General features: G+C 34.5%; 1 protein-coding gene across 2 annotated transcripts in view; it reads left to right on the top strand.

The window, feature by feature from the left end:
- Positions 1-18,822, top strand: part of VPS13A (vacuolar protein sorting 13 homolog A) — a 107,041-nt gene that overhangs the window by 71,771 nt on the left and 16,448 nt on the right. The window contains exons 50-68 of one of the 2 annotated variants that reach the window (XM_085043004.1): positions 4-149; positions 3,682-3,721; positions 4,745-4,873; positions 5,558-5,691; positions 7,166-7,295; positions 7,648-7,883; positions 9,858-10,011; positions 10,847-10,993; positions 11,557-11,638; positions 12,917-12,986; positions 13,581-13,686; positions 14,030-14,143; positions 15,422-15,567; positions 15,687-15,768; positions 16,708-16,821; positions 17,278-17,353; positions 17,453-17,616; positions 17,985-18,030; positions 18,292-18,415. In XM_085043004.1, coding sequence (XP_084899130.1) covers positions 4-149; positions 3,682-3,721; positions 4,745-4,873; positions 5,558-5,691; positions 7,166-7,295; positions 7,648-7,883; positions 9,858-10,011; positions 10,847-10,993; positions 11,557-11,638; positions 12,917-12,986; positions 13,581-13,686; positions 14,030-14,143; positions 15,422-15,567; positions 15,687-15,768; positions 16,708-16,821; positions 17,278-17,353; positions 17,453-17,616; positions 17,985-18,030; positions 18,292-18,415 — 2,240 coding nt within the window. Of the gene's footprint in view, positions 1-3; positions 151-3,681; positions 3,722-4,744; positions 4,874-5,557; positions 5,692-7,165; positions 7,296-7,647; positions 7,884-9,857; positions 10,012-10,846; positions 10,994-11,556; positions 11,639-12,916; positions 12,987-13,580; positions 13,687-14,029; positions 14,144-15,421; positions 15,568-15,686; positions 15,769-16,707; positions 16,822-17,277; positions 17,354-17,452; positions 17,617-17,984; positions 18,031-18,291; positions 18,416-18,822 lie in introns of both variants that reach the window. The other variant, XM_085043003.1, reaches the window with a different exon arrangement.

Below are 18,822 nucleotides of genomic sequence, written 5' to 3'. Positions count from 1 at the left end.
CAGGTTGGTATCACTATAAACAACAGCAGTTTCAATATTACTCGAATTGTAACCTTCACTCCATTTTTTATGATCTCAAATAGAAGTAAATACACTTTGGAAGTAGCTGAAGAAGGCAAGGAAAAGTGGATTCCCATCGTTTTGCAGCAGGTAAACTTATAATGGAACCTATTCCAAGTGTGTGTCTAAGGAAAAAAATCGGCTTGAACACTCACTGATGGAAAACATGAGCCATATATAGTGTTCAGTGACGATACCTGATTGTATCATGCTTTTTCAATAAACGATCTGTGTCCTTTACCATTTCTCAAGGGTTGCATTAAGACATATTAAAGGGCTGGTTTACCATGTAATTGGAATTTTTTATTCCGTCACCTTGCATCATAAATAGTATGAGAAAAAGACCACCACTATATTATATTATTACTGTATTATCTCTCTGCAGTGGCACTGGAGTTTCTGTTCAGTTTAGCAGTGGTATGTGGTAGCGTACTTTGGGTGACCTGGTATGCATGAAGCCACTTTGGTATGGGAAGAAATTCCCTCATGGTTAAGTTCAGATACGTCCAAATTGTTCTTGATCTAGTCTCACTTCTGGTTTTAAGTGCTCAGCACATAATTCCTAGAAAGGGATTCCTGGCCCTCAGGCCAAGTGGTGTGAAAGTGGGTATAGGGCTTTTGTCTATGCTGCAGAGGTGGCGACTGTTGCAGACTGGGTGTGCAGCTTGGCTGTTGGCACTGCAGTATCACACAATTATGTTGTGTATATGTGTTGAATCTTGGGGCCATCATGCCTTTCTCCTGGACATGTAGGAAAAAGCAGTGCTTGTTTGGGGTAGTTTTGGATGTTTCTTAAAGCTATAAGTGATCTGTTCTGCCTTCTGGGAGGAGTGAAATCTTCCCCTTTCCCTTCCCCTTTCCCTTTCCCTTCCCCTTTCCCTTTCCCTTCCCCTTTCCCTTTCCCTTCCCCTTTCCCTTTCCCTTCCCCTTCCCCTTCCCCTTCCCCTTCCCTCTTGAAGAGAGTATTATTCAAAATAGAGTGTAGCCTAACAAATAGTATGATTGAAGGCCCTGTTAATTTGCTTTAGAATCCCAGAAGTACAGGATTTTTAAGTTTGGAGAAAGTTTCTAAGATAGTTTCTAGGTCCAACCACTAACCTGGCATTACCATGTTCACCACTAAAATAGATCCTCAAATGCCATATCCACAAATTTTTTGAGCACTTCCAGTAATGGTGCTTCCACCACTTCCTGGGGCAGTCTGTTCTAATGCCAGACTTCCCTTTCAGTGAAGAAATTTTTCCTGATAGTCAATTTAAATTTTCTCTGATGCAATCTGAAGCTGTTCCTTTGATCCTGATGCTTGGAGACCAACCCCCGCTTCTCTACATCCTCCTTTCAGGCAGTTGCAGAGTGATGAGGTGCCCTCTGAGCCTCGTCTTCTCCAGACTAAACAATCTCAGCACCCCTCAACCGCCCCTCCTAGGACTTGTACTTCAGACCCTTCAGCAGCTCCATTGCCCTTCTTTGGACACTCTTCAGCCCCTCAGTGTGTCATCACTGTAAATACTTCAAGTGGTTACCAAAAATGCTTGCAAACTAAATTGCAAAAGTTAAAAGAATATATTCAATCAGATTCTTAACCAGATCTTTCTGTTACATTTTTTGTACCTTCAGCACATGCTCCTTAGCTGTGCATATTATCTTTAATGATACAGTCATTAGAGACATGCCATTTGAATAACATTATTTCAGTTACTGAAATGGATATGTTATTCCGTTGTGATTTTTGTTAAATGTACGTAAAGATGTTTAGATCTTTAGATGTTGAAGTCAGTTCAGCTTCCCATGATGCTTATTATTTTCAATAGAAGTTTCCTTGCTTTTACACAACAATGGACTGTTTGACATAAGCCTACATGTTTGTTCTACTTCCTAATATTCTTATGCTTGACTGAACCAAACTTTTGCTTGGCCTTATGTAGCTTTTGGGATCTTTTCATATATAATTCCTCATCTAGTTCACTGATAAAGGTCTGAAATGACAACAGGGTCATCTATGGCATTATGGGCAACTGCATATCTGATTTCTTACTCTTAGGAAATACAGTCAGATGATATTAGTTCTTGTTTTGTGGTTTATATTTGATATGGCTCTGCTATTAGAATAAGCGAAATTATTTACAGAAACTTCTGAAATTTCTGCAAAAGCTACTTAAAGGTAATAGTTGAAATACATTCTACATGTATCATCTCTAGGTTTCCCACGTTGGCTGTGTTATTCTTATGCCTACAGGATTTTCTGGTCTGTCCCACAAGTGTCAGTGTTTCTTAGTGTCTCATAATTGTATTGATTTTAGTCTCCTTTCAATTATAAAGTATCCAGGGAAAACTTGTGGATCTGAGAATCACTCCTAAAACCTTTCTAAAGGTTACATATGGCAGTTTACCAAACAGAGCAGTACAGGTCAACGAAGAATCTGTATCCCATTCTAAATCCTGTTTTCACATAGTGTTGGTATTTTTCCCTTTGATAGGCTGTCTCTAAAAATCCATGTTGTGACAACTTGGTCTGCCAGGGTTATTCTTTTGTAATTCAGTTGCCTAATCCAATATGTTTTTCATCTCTTCTAAATGTTAGTAGTGTCAAACCTCTATTGGTCTGTCTTTGGTCTATCTCCGTTCTTAATCCACAACAGAGCTTGCGTCCAGGAGCAAGTTTCCATCTGATTCTGTAGGAGAGATGGGGAGCTCTGCTATTCTGCTAGTCTTGATTTAATGCCTGTGATTTTTATGAGTATTTCTCACATAACTCTCTTACATTAGGTTGATCTTCAAAAAACTAAGCAGCTTGCTGAAATCTTAGTGCATATTTTGGCTTGCTCCTTTCTCCCCCTATTCTATTTTTGTCAGTTTAAGTTAAGCAGAGCCTTTCCTGTGGTATTTTTTTTAATACACTCTACTTTCTTAGTGACACATAACTTGTCTTTTCAGGAAAAAAAAGCAATTCTTATGTAGAATCAATCTCTTCTGGGATATCTTCTGTGTCTGGAAAGCAGTAAATATATCAGAAAACTCAATCACTATTTTTAGAAGAATCCATTGTTCTTCATAGATTCAATTGAATTTGTTGGACAGTGATTAGTGTGCACTGGTGTGCTAAGGACAGTCCTTTGAATTATATATAGTGCAAGGCAGTTGATCAACATCTATCCTTAGAGAAAGATGACATTGATGAAGACTGTTGATAAGACTGCTGCTAAATATAAATGAAAGATCCCACTGTGGAAGCAAAATTGTATAAATATAACATCTAGTGAAGCACTTAGCAAGTGTGTGGTAAAAGGCTTGAAAACAATGTCATTATGTGACACAATCTGTGTCTAAAGTCTACTACAAAAATTAATTTTTCAATTCTCTGTAGTTGATTCTGTAACATCTTGTTTAGCCAATCCTTTTTACTTATTTTGCTTTGGATATTAACTTTCATTTGCTGTGGACTGATTCTCCTTGAATTTCCTCTGGGCTCAATTAATTTCCCATTGAGATTGACTTGCTGTGTTTTATGCTAGTTTACAACACAATTTAAATTTCCTTTGTCTGTGGGATACATGTTGATGTAAATAACACCTTCAGTCTTACCGTTTAACTATATTTTTTTCCTTTGTCTTCCTGCTTCCTGTGGTGTGAGAAACAATGGGAAAGGGAACTTAGTGGCATGGTAAGTTGGTGAACTAGTCTTTCACCACTGACAAATTAATTCTAGGATTCAGATGCAATAAATATGGACGTCTCATTTCTTAACCTATGGTAGAGAAAGGTAGTTCTAAAATTTTGGGTGCTGCATGTCAACAGTTTGAAATACAGGAGAGATGGTCTATCTAAATAGTCTTTGGCTCTTGATAGCTGAGAGTTACTTGTTACTCATAGCTTGTTCTTGTGACAGGACTCTTATTAATTGGTTAGAGATTTTTCCTTAGTTACAATTAAAACATTTTGTCTTCCCTGCCTCCTGGTTGTCTCCATTTAGCAATTAAACTGTTGAAGAGAGATTGTCTGTGAGATTTTTAAATCCATAGTGGTTATGATTTCAGTTGTGAATGTGAATAGCAGAGCATGCTCTCTGATTTAGCTTCCTAATGCTCCACAGTTTATTTATATATGTTTTATACCCGCATACATATGTGTCTATATGTACTTTTAAATATATATGAAGCACTTTTAAAAGAACTGCTAGTAGGTGATGTCCTGTGTACTCTGGTTTCTGTGGAGTAGCATTTATGCTGATACCCCTTTTTGTCATTCCTTGGTACTATAAGATTGACTTGAAATTTATACTTATTTGGAGAAGGGTCTGCTAATGGAAGAACAGTTTTGTCTTTTTTATTTATGTATTTTTTTAAGCTTGACATTTTCAGTTATTTTATACTCTGGATTTTATGTACTTTATCCATTTTAAATGTACTTCTTTGTGTGAATATGGAGTCTTACTGTTTTCTTTTTAGCTCCTTATCTCCCCACTTTCTTCTTGTAGTCTGAATTATTTCTTGACTTCCTTTCAGTTATACTGTGTTCAGGTAAGTAATTACTTTCAGTGTAATCAGTGGATCAGTGGATCAGGGTTTCTGATCCAAATGGATAGGCTTTTGGACAGAGTTTAATAGATGAATTTTGGGCTAACGTGAATGGCATTTAATGTCTCATTTATATTCTCACTTTGAAATTTCTGATTTTTCTTTTCTAGTGCATTCCCTTTTGGCCTGAAAATGATGCCAACAAACTGCTTGTTAGAGTTGAAAATTCTGATCTCCCTCCAAAGAAGATAAATTTTGATCGACAAGAAAACTGTCTTTTACTACATTTGGACAATAAGGTAATGTGTTGCCTTCAGGAGTTAGGTAAAGTAGTATAAATCGCTGTTTCATTCTCATTCTCAAAACTGTTCTTCCATGCAATCAAGTATTGCAAAACCTTAGCTGAGGAAAAGATTATGTTTATGCAAATGTTCTCATGCTCTCTTTTTTGTGTGTGTACAATCAGATACAAGTAGGTGTTCTGTTTTAAGTGGTTCTCTGAGAAGCAGTTCTACAGAAGCTTAAACACAGATTGTTTTCCAAGTATTCTTTCTGAGAAATATTTATATTAGTTCTAAAGTAACACTAAGGTGCTCTGAAAAGTGACTTTGACTCCACTAAATTTACTTGTATGTTGCAGATAGTCTCATCTAGCAGTAGTTTTTAAGTATGTCATCAGTTTTAGTAGTGCAATATTTTTGAGGACATTACTGTGTATGATTGTATAAGGAAGATTCCTCTATTAGCAGCCCAACCTTCCACAGCACAGAACTCCTGCATAGTTTTAATTACCAAGTGCAATACCTGCTATGTATTATTTAGATCAAGGAAATATTTTGAATATATGGTAAAATGGCTGGTTTTACTATATGGTAGTTTTATCTTATGATGAGAGAAGATGTTTTTTGAAATATTTAAATTACATTTGCTTTGCTGGAAATCCATTTCACTGTTATTTACTTTGTAATTTTTTCAACTGATAGCTTGGAGGAATTGCAGTGGATGTTAATCAGACCGAACATTCTACAGTGATTACCTTTTCTAATTACCACGACGGTGCAGCTCCATTTCTGTTGATAAACCATACTAAACAGGAAATTATTGAGTATGGACAAAGGTGTGTATGAAGAGGTTTAGTGTGGATGTTTGCATGGAGACATGTGAACTGTAATTTCATACAATGCAAACATGCATTCTTTAAAGAACCCTATTGTAAAGGAATGGCTGTCTAATTTTGTCAGGGCTCCCAAAAATCTCTTGCTTGCTAAAGTGAAGATAATGAAGTGTTAGCAATGTTATGCAGTGCTAGGTAGTTCTACCACTTTTTTTTGCGGTGTCTTTTTATATGTATTTTGTGACCTTAATATCTGCATTCCTGGTGGGGGCAAAGGATTTGCTATTCTGGAACCGTGCAGGTACTGACTGTGCAGAATAAATAACAAAGGAGATTTAGTTGAAAGAATGGGTTAAAGTTACATGAGATATGAGGGAATGTACTGGAAAGTGAGAAGTAGTTACATAATTTTTGCCAAGCCAGGCCAAAACTAGGATAATTTTAACAAATACTAGTTTTCTGCAGTCAGTGAATATTAGTTCTGCACCTGCACACAGTTATACTTGTTCTGTTCTCAAGCTGTAGTATCTTTGTAATGCTTTGCCACTGTATGCAGATACTGTGCAGTTTTGAGAAGTGTATACTTGGAGCATTCTTGAACTGTTTCTTTTTAGAAGCTAAACAGCCTCTACTCTTTTTTCTCTTCAGTCAGTCAAAACAGTGTTCTTTAAAGATTTTTACTTGGAAAGTAGAAGAGCTGCTAGTCAAATCCTTTTTGCTTCCTGTTTGTCTGAAGAATATGGTTGTTCGGTTTGTTTTTTCTCTGTAAAGATTAGTAAATTTTATCTTTTTATCTTTTTAGATGAATTGTGGGCTTCCATAGTGTCAATTTAATTAGAGTACAGTATTTCAATTGGGAGGGCCTACAATCTTTCAGTCCAACTTCTTGACCACTTTAGGTCTGATCAAAAGTTAAAAGCATGTTATTAAGGGTATTGTCCAAATCAAGGGCTTGGGGCATCTCCTGCCTATCAAGAAAGCCTGTTCCAGTGTTTTGGAAGCAAATCTTCCTAAGGTCTAAACCTCCTTTGGCACAGCTTAGACACAAGGGAATGGTTCAAATCACTGGTTCCCACAAGAAGAGATCAGCATTTCTCCACTTCCTCTCCTGGGGTAGCTGCCTTTCAGAGAGCTGTAGAAGACAAATCTGGCAGTTTTTAACTGTATGGGCAGGGAATGGAGTTTAAAACACATTTGTTTGAAAATGTTCATCACATGGGAGGAAGATAATGAGTATTTAAAATCTATTGTATATACTTTTATTTTTAAAGTATATGTGTGTTTTTTGAAGTATAAATCCTTGTTCTTAGTACTGTTCTGAGAATGGTTTTGTGTGTATTTTTTCATGCATAATGTTGTTTTTGTTTTCGTTTTCATTGCTTGAAAATATAGTTGGTGTTGTTATTGAAATGCTAGAAGGCAAAGGTCTGACACAAAATATTCATTGACATTTGAATTTAAAATTACTTTGTTCTAGCTCCCTTAGTGAGCTGGAAGACTGCCTTCAGCCAAATAAGGCAGTACTGTATACTTGGGCAGACCCAACAGGATCTAGGAAATTGAAATGGAGATGTGGAAACAGAATTGAGGAAATTTCCCCAAAAGAGGTATGTTTTTAATCAAAATCTCCTTTTTATAGTGTCTAATTTTATATTTATATGTCTGTTCATCAGTGTATGTCTGAAACTCCATATATAATGGGTATTATCACCAGTCTCATATATGAGTTTCAAACATAGAACAGTAACAACACCCTGTTTGCCAGAGCTTGTGCCAGTAAGCATTGTCCTCAGTTGAAAAGTGTGTGTGTGGTGAGAGGCTGTCATGAAACTTTGTAATTAATTTTTTCCTGTACCTTAAAAAAAAGTCTTCCATTGTTTTGTTGCTAAGACTTTTGCATTTGTTTGTGGAGTAGAATGATTAATAGAGTTGTAAAAGCTTTTCCTCTGTTGTTTGTAGGACAAAATGGAAATACTCAGTGTGGATTCTAGAAAAGCAGTTTATTTAATGTCATTTTATGAAGGTTTGCAGCGTATTGTTCTGATCACTGAAGATGAGAATGTATTTAAATTGACGTATGAAAGTGTAAAAGCAGAACTAGCAGAACAAGAAATTGTTCTGTCTTTGCAAGATGTTGGAATTTCATTGGTTAATAATTATACAAAACAAGAGGTGTCCTACATTGGGATTACAAGGTAACTTATTTTGCATGCAACAGTCTAAAATGTTTAACTTCAGCTGTTTTCACTGTGTGAATTTCATTTTTGCTTGCCATGAAAGAGGAAAAAGAAGTCTGGGTTGGTAATATTCCAGCATAATCACTATATTTTCCTGCTGTCAAGAGACATGTTTGCACTGTGTTTTCCACGAATGCATATATTTTCTGTATTTAGAAGTATGTGGTTTTGGCACATGTATTTGAAACTCTATGTGGCTGACTTCCCAATACATCCACAGAAGTATTTACTTATAGTTAGAGAAGTGATAATAGAACTTTAAAGGAGTAAGGTCTGTGAGTAATTTGTATCAGTGGGTTTTTCTGTCTTCACTTCAGCAACAGTTGCTGAATTTTATGTTGGAAATTTTGATACAAAAGCTTGTAGGTCTCTTTAGTTTTGGTTGATCAATTATAGTGATCTAGGACGCTAATGCTTGGGTTTCCTACTATAAAATTTCAGAGGGAAGCAGAAAATAAATTATGTAATGCTTCAGAAATGTGTGCTGTCATACATTGAACGGGGGCTCTTTAGAATCCTTAAGGGACACTTGCATATAGTTGCCGTAATCCACGCACTTCTGTGTATTCACAGTCATAACGTTGACCGAATGAGAGTTGTTTTTTCTTGATTAATTCTTGGCACTGCACTGCAAAACAAACAAGCAAAAACTTCACATACATATATGCTTCACATAGTCACATCTATAATTTACAAAGAAAATTCCAGACCTTGCCCTCACCTGAGAAACTGTGCTCTGATATTTAGACAGTGGAAACACTCCATTAAAAGTGGCAGCTAACTGCCTAGATTTACAGTGGTGAGATTTCACTAAATCGTTTTTTCTTTGGAAGCAGTCATCCATAGTCATTAGTTTAGCAGTGCTTATAAGTGGTATTGTTTCCTTGTCAAACCCTGATGGGATGTCAAACTCCTGGAAAATGCATGGTAGTACTATTGACATTGAGCTTCCTTTTTTTAGGAACAACGAAACAACCCCTAAAACCCAAAAACAAAAGGAAAAAAAGAGAGGGAAAGAAAGGGAAAAGTCCCACCGATCAAGATAGTACTCTTTTGTAGTTGTTTTTTTTTTGGTTGTTCTAAACTTCAGCTTACTTTTTTTTTCTGCCATTGATGTCAACACAGACACAGATGTAGCTAAGTGAAGTTAGGTGGCTGTGTCTGTAAAGCTATATATTTGTCGGCTATAGAGTAATTTGTGAAAAGCAGTACCTTCCACCTCCCTGGTAGTGTTGTTTGTGCCCTGTTTTGTGCCCTAAGTTTGACTATAAGGTGAAATCAGACATAAGAGCTTCTCACAGAAGCAGTGGAAAAAAGTCTAATTCCCTTTAAGGTTGATTAATTATTTGCATTAATAAAACTGAGAGACAGAAGAAAGGATACCACTTTTAAAAAACCATACAAACAACAAACCCAAAACTCCCACCATAAAATCAGTAGAGGAAACATGTAAACCAACCTATTGATATAGATAGACTAAATAAACAAGCTATCAGAAATAAGATAGTGCAGGGGACATTTTATCTTGTCTTTTTTGTAATTTGTATTTGAATTTGTAGTAAATTCAAAATGCCAAAATAAATGCAGGAGTATAAGCAGAGAACTGCACTAAGATTGTAGAATAATGGGTGGCAATACTGTTGGAATGGAGCTTCCTTGAGCATTGTTACATAGCCATCTTCGTCAAAGTGAAGAAGTTACACAGGACTTGTTACGTTTTGGAGTTTTTTGCATCATATTGGAGAGACTGGCTTCTGCTTAGTACCAAGAAGGCAGTAGGTGATTTGGGTCACTTCTGTTTGCTACAATGGTGCTTTATGTTGTGGTTTCTCATTCTCTAGTTTTAACCTATTAAAAGTCACACTCAAGTAGGCAAAACTTCTTTCCAAAAAGCTAATAATTTTCTTTTGGTCCTTTGTTTTGTTTTCAAAGTTCTGATGTGGTTTGGGAGACAAAACCCAAGAAGAAGTCAAGATGGAGACCGATGAGTGTTAAGCAAATTGATAAATTAGAACAAGAATTCAAAGATTACAGTGAGCTAAGTCCTTCAGAAAATAAGATTGTTGAGCTGGAATCGAATGTTTTGGTAATAGTGATGGTTCTCTATTTCTATTACTTATGTGTATGCACAAGAAGAAGATAATACATCAATTTTTTCTGTCTTTGATAAAACTTTTGGTGATATTTGAGATGGTTGATTTAACCTACTCCATTTGAAGACTCTTCTTTGTCTTAAAAAAAAAAGATGAAAAAAAATCTACAAGCTTTGGAAATCGTGCTACAGACTTTTTGTTCTTAGTGCCTAATTTTGAAATTGAGGTGTAACATTTTTGCATGTCATGGTACTAAATATGCATAAACTACTGTAAGGAAGCTTTGCGTTTGGTTCATACATTATACCGGTAAATATGTTAATTTGGGGGTTGTTAGTTTTAGCCTAAAATCTTGTATTTTTGAAGTGGCTTGTTGCGGAATGACTTAGCTGTCATTCAGTCACGTACAATTGAGAAAAATAATTTCAGAAATTATTCTGGAATGTAGAAGCATATTATGCTCCAAATTCTCAGTCCTTGTCTATGGATAAATTCTAGATACACGTTAGAAATGTGCTGTAGGAAAATAAACATGGGATACATAAATGATCCATTTTTTATCTCAGTCATAGTCCATTACACTATTCAGCTTTCCTCTAGATAGCTATGTATTAAATGATAGTAACCCCCAAATAAGGCATTATTTTTTAGTTTTATTTCTATTGAAATTTATGGCAAGATTTGTTTGCTTTAAATAAAGTTATGACTTCTAACTTAAAAGCTGCCGAGCTTTACAATATTGGTGAACAATATAAATTTTTAAGTCTATTACAAAAAGTAGGATTTTAAAACACTTGGCATACTAAATTTTCTTTAATAATACAATAGGTATGTTTAACTCCTAACGGAATGAACATGAAAATTCAACAGCCAAATGAGATTCCTATCAGAAGAAATTATCTGCCAGCTTTAAAAGTGGAATACAGTTCATCTGCACATCAGAGGTCTTTCAGAATTCAAATTTACAGGATACAAGTGAGTCATGCCAAAAAGTACTGAGTTATTTATTCAGAAAAAACAACTTTTATGGAAACTTGGGTTAATTTCCAGAATTGTTTGGGTTTCTCATGTTTTCAATTTAATCATAATTATTGGCTTTTACATCAGTGCTTCTCAATCTTCGAAAATACTACTTAAATGCTTCTTGGAAAAAAGGAAGACAGACATGACTGTTCAGAAAAAAAATATTTGCTATTCATCTTCCTTGCTTTTTCTTGAAGCGTTTCTGTATAACAAGCAAAAAGAGAGGTAAAATTTCTTGTCTTGCTATGCTCAAGGTTTTAAAAACAAATCCTTTGCAAAAATTTTGTGGACCATTTATTACTACCAGTTTAAAGAAGCTTTTCTAAATTATTTGAATTGGATTATTAAATTTTTTAAATAGATACATTTTAAGTACAATAGTGGCTTTTTTCTGCTTTTGGATTGGTGGAAGGCTGCAGGTAATGATCATAATTCTAGAGTTTGTCCAGATTTTAAAATATTTCACTATTGAAAAGCTAATGTGCTGCACCTTGTCCTGTCCTTACCCCTACTAGATACAAAACCAGATTCCTGGAGCCATATTTCCCTTTGTGTTCTATCCTATTAAACCTCCAAAGTCCATCACCTTGGATTCAGGTTTGTTCTAGTTTAACATAATCCTTCCTTTTAAACGACAAGATAACTTGTTTGTACTGAAGTTAACCATTTTATGATATTTATTACTTTTATCAAATGAAGTCTACATGAGCTTTCTGACTACAGATAACAGAAATACTAGTGTTAGAAGTAAGGAAGCAGTTACGTCTGCAAAGAAGATATATAGAAAACCATCTCAACAGTTAACAGTCAGAAGAAAAGGATATGTCTTTTATTTGTCACTATCATACCTTTTAAGAGCAACTTTTTGGCACATTAATTCATTGCTTTTGGAGAACATAAACATGAAGGTTTTATTTGAATCCAGCTTAAAACGAGATTATATGTTCAGATTACAACTAAAATTTAATGCTGACTAAAATATGAGAAGACTTGTCTGTTTGTAAGATAAGTCTTGCTAATCTTGATGGTAGTGAATCTGTTGCACTGTTTCTGTGCTACTTGCATTTGGAGTTCTGGGGCGTTGAGGATTCAGTTGTCATCTTTAGTCTTCCACTATTTCTGTACTGCACCAGTATCTTAATCATGCAATGCGTGACCTAGTAACCTATCTGAAGTAACCGTGATAAGAAGAGAAATGTGCCTAAACACAAAGTTGTTCAATGAGGCACCATTTATAAGCTCTGAAGATGGCAAATTATATTTTGTCTGGTTTTTTTATGTAGACTTCTCTATTGCTTGGAGCACGGAGCTCAATGTCACTATACTGTGTGATGGACTGCCATCTTTCATTAATTTTTTCACACCAAAGTCACTTGTAAAACTTTAGTAATATCAAAAGGAATTCTGGATTGAGACAAAGAATAGTGCTTGCAGTTTTGTACAGAAGCTACTAGGATGTCATTTGTTCATTCTAATTATGATCAGTTTTAAGCTACAATGCATGAATCTGCAAAATTCTTTGTTGTTTAATTTCTGTATTTGTATCAGCCATTGGAAATACTTACTCTATGACTAAAGAAATTACATAAATCTAAGATTACATAAAAATTAATTTGCTTTTAAATGAAAGGGGTGCATTTTCAGAGATCAGTGAAACAGCATTTTGGTATTCCATTTCATCCTTGTCTTCCTATTACTTTCTGTTCCTGCTCTTTTCCCTATCTTAGTTGTTTGCCAGTCATATCCATTATGTAATCCTGTTGTACAGGATTGAGAAAAGCCTGAATGCATATGACATTTTCATAATAAAACTGTAAAGTTATGTATATAATATAACAATCTGTGCTGATCTGTTTTTATTTTACAATTTCATAGCACCAAAACCATTTACTGATGTCAGTATTGTCATGAGAACTGCAGGACATTCACAAATATCTCATATTAAGTAAGTATTTTGACATGTTCCATCTCTATTGCTATTGATTGCATTTAATCAAGCTTTAAAATTAAAATTATTTTAGAGCCAAGCATAATCAAAGGTACTTTTAACACAAACTCAATCTTGGAAACTCAAAGCACTTTAACAGAGATGAAAGCTCAGTGTCCTTTACTATCCACATAATTGAAGAGTAAAGCAAGGATTTTTGGATGTCTTTTTAAGGCAGATTTTTAGTTGTCTTTAATTTTGGTAAAAAGTCTATCTATAGTGGTGCTATGTACACTGTTAAATGCTGCTATGTGTTTAAAACAGTTTTGGTTACCTGGAAATGTGTTTATCTTACACCTGTATGGGAAGCTTCTTTTCACCCGTAATGATGAATCCCTCAAAAAAACCCAAAGCAAACAAAAAAAGAAAACCAACAACAAAATACAAACATGTACAGAAAACAACCACCCAAAACCCCCAAAACAAACAAAAAACCCACCAAAACCTATACCTGAAGTAATATGTAAGTAGTCTAAATACCCCATACTAAGTTTTAAGTACTACATGTTTTTATAGACCATCTTAATAATTATTTTTTGGCTTTTTGTGTAGGTATTTTAAGGTCCTGATTCAAGAGATGGATCTCAGATTAGATCTTGGCTTCCTGTATGCACTTTCTGAATTCTTTTCACAGACTGATGTGCTAAGTGACCAAGAGGTAGAAACGATTTTTTGTTTTAAGATAAATAGATTTTAAATTTGTAATTGTTCAACTTGTATTGAAAAAAATTTCTGTGTCCATAAACATGGTTAATTGCTGTATATCTGGGAATAATACGAAGCTATGAGGTTTTTAATTACTGTTGCCGAGACAGACTCTTTCCTTTATGCTCATCTTGCATGCTATGCAAAGTAGGCTTTAAAGCTTATGGTACAGGGAATCAGTTTATACATAGGAGAGTATAAGCAGTATTAGTCAATGTATTCTACCAGTGACAAATGAGCAGTAGTTTTACATACTCTAAATTTTGAAGTAATACTGTTTTGAAATACATTTACAGCTACAACTTTTCAAAAAGGATGTTGAATCCCTTCAAGAAGAACTGATGAGTGTGTCATCAATGGATACATCACAAATCAGCTTGTATGAATACTTCCATATCTCTCCAATTAAGGTATTCCTTTTTCATATTATACACTGAGTTTTCTCTCTGAAAATTTTTTGTCTTGTGCAGAATAGTAGGCACTGAAAATAAAGAAAGATTGAAACAGTTGATTAAAAAAAAAGCACCAGGAAAGTACTTCCGTTGTTGCTGGTAATTTGTGGTTGCATTCCTGTGACTTTCTTTATTATGGAAGTTTAGAAACTTTCATAATAGTTTACTATAAAAGTTTACTTTCTTTTTATTATTTAAGAGTTCCTTGCAAAATGCTCTGGTATGTGTACAAACTGTGTTGCGGATCAAAGAATGAAGTAATTTCTAAAAAATATACTTAGCTGGGGTAGAAGATGAATATGTAGCTGACATTGTTACAGCTGTGGTAGGACTTTATAGGCTCCGTAACAATTCTTAAGAGAATCTCCCCTCCATCCCATGGGAAGGAGATCAATGAATGATTTGAGCTTCACTTCTTTGCAGTATCTTGTGAGATGTTAGAAATTGTATTTGACAAGAAAAATTGCATGGAGTAAATAGGATGGAATAAATGGCCTTGAGGTTTTAGTAAAAGATTCATCTTTAATGGTTATGAATTGAGTGACCATGATTCTGCAAGGTGAGCTGTGTATCACTGAAATGAGCTATAGTTAAACTCTGTTATAACATAATAAATGGTGTGTGATATTGTCTTCAGAAAATCAGAAACTGGCATAACTTCTCTTAATATGATTTTGAAAACTGCTGGATAGATTTGTGCCATTTTATGCCACAATAAAGCCTTTTGAGCAATTTTCCTGAATCTTGTTTTGTTTTGATACTGTCACCCTAGTTTCTGTGAAACAAATGCTTTGATTGTTTCAGGTGTTCACAGGTGGGATTCTTCCTGTATGCATATTCCATTGTAGTTATTTAGCACCTGCAAAACATGTGTTAGTAATTATTTATTTTCAGGCTTCTATGTTACATTCTTGCTTGGACACTATGCTGTGTTACCATTTTCTGTCTGCTTTGATTTTGGGTATTACTTAGAGAAACAAAATGTTTTGAAAATGAGCTAATAACCTAAATTATAGCTAAAAGAATCTGGAGACCTTCTCTGAAAACATAAGTAAGCGTGTTTTGGATTAAAAGTAGTTTAAACTGTTCACTTTGGCTTTAAATGTCAGTGGGGGTTTTTTGGCCTATGTGGTGTAATAACTCAATTTTTAAATAATCTAAAAGATTATAAATACAGGAATATAGTACTTCTAATAACTAACCATGTTATTTCCAAATCTTATTTTTATCCTTCAGTTACACTTAAGCTTTTCACTTAGTGCCGGTGGAGAAGATAGTAACAAAGAAGAAAGAAAGAATGAATTGATACCACTTCAGTCCTTGAATCTCCTTCTGAAGAGTATAGGGGCCACCCTTACAGATGTACAAGATATTGTCTTTAAGTAGGTTAAAAATAAGAATGTAAAAATAACTTGCAAATATTACGCCAGTATTACATATGTGAGGTTTTATTTTGCTCTGAATAGTAAGGATTTACTTCTTCTGATTTCCCTTTTTTCAGGCTGGCATTCTTTGAGCTCAGGTATCACTTCTGTACTACACAGCAGCTCCAATCATCAGTTGTTAGGCATTATTCAAAACAGGTAAGCAAATGTCAATATTCCAATAAATTTATGTTTTGAAAGTGCTACTGTGCACTTTGATTCTATGAAACTACGTAAAATTACTTTAATCCTAGTATCTATATACAAAGGTTAAATAAACACATAGAAACCAATTACTCATTAATTGAAATTTGTTGTCTTGCCAAGTGGCATGGATAATAAAAAAGCTTGCTGGATTAGAAATAGAAAGCAAACACAAAGCAGCTCTGATAAAACATAATTGGCATTAAAATACTAATACATTTTCTTGGACATTAATACTATGTGAATTATGGTTCCTTCTTGGCTTTTGTGTGGTTTTAAAAGTCGTGTCATCCAGTGGAGAGAATCCAACACAGACACTTTTGCATAAAAGAACTGGCCTTCTTCTATCCTTCCATCATTAATAATAAAGGATTCTTTGGACATTTTAAGGGAGAAAAAGCCTATCCAGGGTTTTAACTGGGGAGTGAGTTATCTCTTTTTCCTCGGGCCTTACTTTTTGCAGAGGAAGAACTTGATATTTAGGAGATGTATTTTTTTTTGTATGAGATTGCACTTCACATAGATGCGGTTACAACATTTTGCAGTGACAATCAACAAAATTTTCTCAGCATATGCAAACAGATCAAAGTTTGTAAGTTTGTCCTGTAGTATGAGAGAAATGTAGGTAATCTGTTTGTTTTGTAAATACTCAGTAACTTCAATGACATTTATTACTGAAGTGCTTTTAAGTACTGTTGTTTCTTGGCTGACTTAATATGATTTACTCACTGGTTTTCTCATCTTCTTAGTACAACTACTTCTACTTTTCCAAACAATTTTAAGGTATTATATTAAACTCATGTTTATTTCACATGTTTTAATCTGAGATACTACACTGTTTGCCTTTGTTTTAGTGTAATTTAGGAAATATTTTCACTAATAATTTTATTTTAGGCTATTAAACAGATGTACGTTCTTATTCTTGGCCTTGACGTGTTGGGTAATCCATTTGGATTCATAAGAGGCTTGTCTGAAGGAGTAGAAGCTTTCTTCTATGAACCTTACCAGGTAAAATTCTCTGCTGGTCTTTATGAAATGTAGCACAAGTAGATAGATATGGATTGTATTGAAAATCTATATTGATAAATTTTGGTTTTAAATTTAGATTTACAATTGAAAATTTCAAGTGAAAACATCTGGAAATCTCAAGGGAGATAAAAAGGACAGAGAAGTCCATTTAACTTAACTGACAAAAGGCCTATCTTTACAGCTCTTGTTTTGAAATAAATCTTACCATTTTTGCATTCTTCTTAAAATAAGCAGACTTCAGAGAATTAATTAGTATTCTAAAATAGTCTTTTGTTCTGTCACAGGAGCTTTTGTGGGTGCTTTCACACTTTATCATTCCATGTCATCCTGTGGTTCTCTTTGTTACATATAAATCCCAATAAAAATGTAAGATTTAAAAATATATAATGCATACTATTCAAAGATCATAATAAAGGTGTCCTTTTTGTCTCATAGGGAGCCATCCAGGGACCTGAGGAATTTATAGAAGGAATGGCACTAGGACTTAAAGCACTGGTAGGGGGAGCTGTTGGTAAGTTTCAGCATTGTGATGGTGGTTTGCTTAATACTAAGAAACAGAAGTGAGTATTTGTAAATTGCATTGGAATTTTAATGTTTTGTATTTCAATAGGTGGATTGGCAGGAGCTGCCTCGAGAATCACAGGTGCTATGGCAAAAGGAGTAGCTGCAATAACTATGGATGAGGATTACCAGCAAAAAAGGAGAGAAGCCATGAATAAACAGCCCACTGGTCTGAGAGAGGGTATCACTCGTGGTGGAAAAGGACTAGTTTCTGTAAGGAGGAAAACAAAAATTAATTAATTTTACACAGTCCAGAGTAACAGGCACTTGTTGTAATCATCAGAGAGTTTTTAATTTTCAATTTTTTTTTGTTAGTTTTTTGTTACTTGTTTAATTCTGGTTTTACAGATATATAGCTACAACTGAGTGATAGTATTAAAGAAAAAATACAAGAGGGTAGAAAAGAAGGTAGAAACTGTGAGGCAGGTTTCTCTAATTCTGTTATCTTGTAGTGTATTCTAGAATAGTCCCAATACATGTCCTTTGAGGCTCTTCACCAATGAAATAGAAAGAAAAGTGTTAAAAATGAAAAATAGTATCTGGAAGCATATCTGTAATGTCTGTTTTGTTTATCTTGGTAGGGTTTTGTCAGTGGCATAACAGGAATAGTTACAAAACCAATAAGAGGTAAGTTTGGGTCTTGATGCATTAACTGTTCATGTGATGGTAAATTCTTGGCATTTGATGAGACATTGTAAATCAGAGTTATAAAAGTCTTTATCTGTATTCCTGCTGACATACAGTTTAAATGCTTTTAACATGAACTTTACATGGAGACTACGTAGTTGTATATCAAATAAGATTTGTAATTAAATAGTAATAAAATTCGCTAAGATTTTAAGCAAAGCTGTATGTTTTATAATGATTTACTGCTTTTACTGCTTTTAGGAGCTCAGGAAGAAGGAGCAGCTGGTTTTTTCAAAGGTGTTGGAAAAGGCTTAGTGGGAGCAGTAGCTAGGCCTACTGGTGGAATCATAGATATGGCAAGCAGCACATTTCAGGGAATTAAAAAGTAAGTAAAGTAAGTGGACAGAATACCATATGGCATGAAATAAGCAATAGTAGTACTTGTAAGATATTGTCTTTGTGTCATTTGTGTATTATTTACCTATATACCTTTACCTTATTATTATTTACCTTATACCTTATAAGTCTTTGTGTCACTTCTGTATTATTTATCTAATAAATAGGTGGCTTTGAAAATAAATACACAGTTGATAGCATTTAAAAAACACAGACACAAATCTCAGGTATTTCTAGCATTACTGAAAATGCTAGCATTACTGAAAAAACTAGTTTAAAAATCTCAGCGATTTGACTTCCTTCAACTGATGATTTTTAACTACCCCAAATAAGCAGGGAAAAAAGGACTTCTCAGATGAATCAAAAGTTACTTTATGCATTGTTACTACTGTATGA

Source organism: Lichenostomus cassidix, chromosome Z, assembly GCF_008360975.1.
Source record: "Lichenostomus cassidix isolate B80296 chromosome Z, HeHo_3.0, whole genome shotgun sequence".
In the NCBI taxonomy this organism is placed as follows: domain Eukaryota; kingdom Metazoa; phylum Chordata; class Aves; order Passeriformes; family Meliphagidae; genus Lichenostomus; species Lichenostomus cassidix.
Note: the sequence above shows the minus strand (reverse complement) of the source record. Positions and strands in the feature narration are given on the sequence as shown.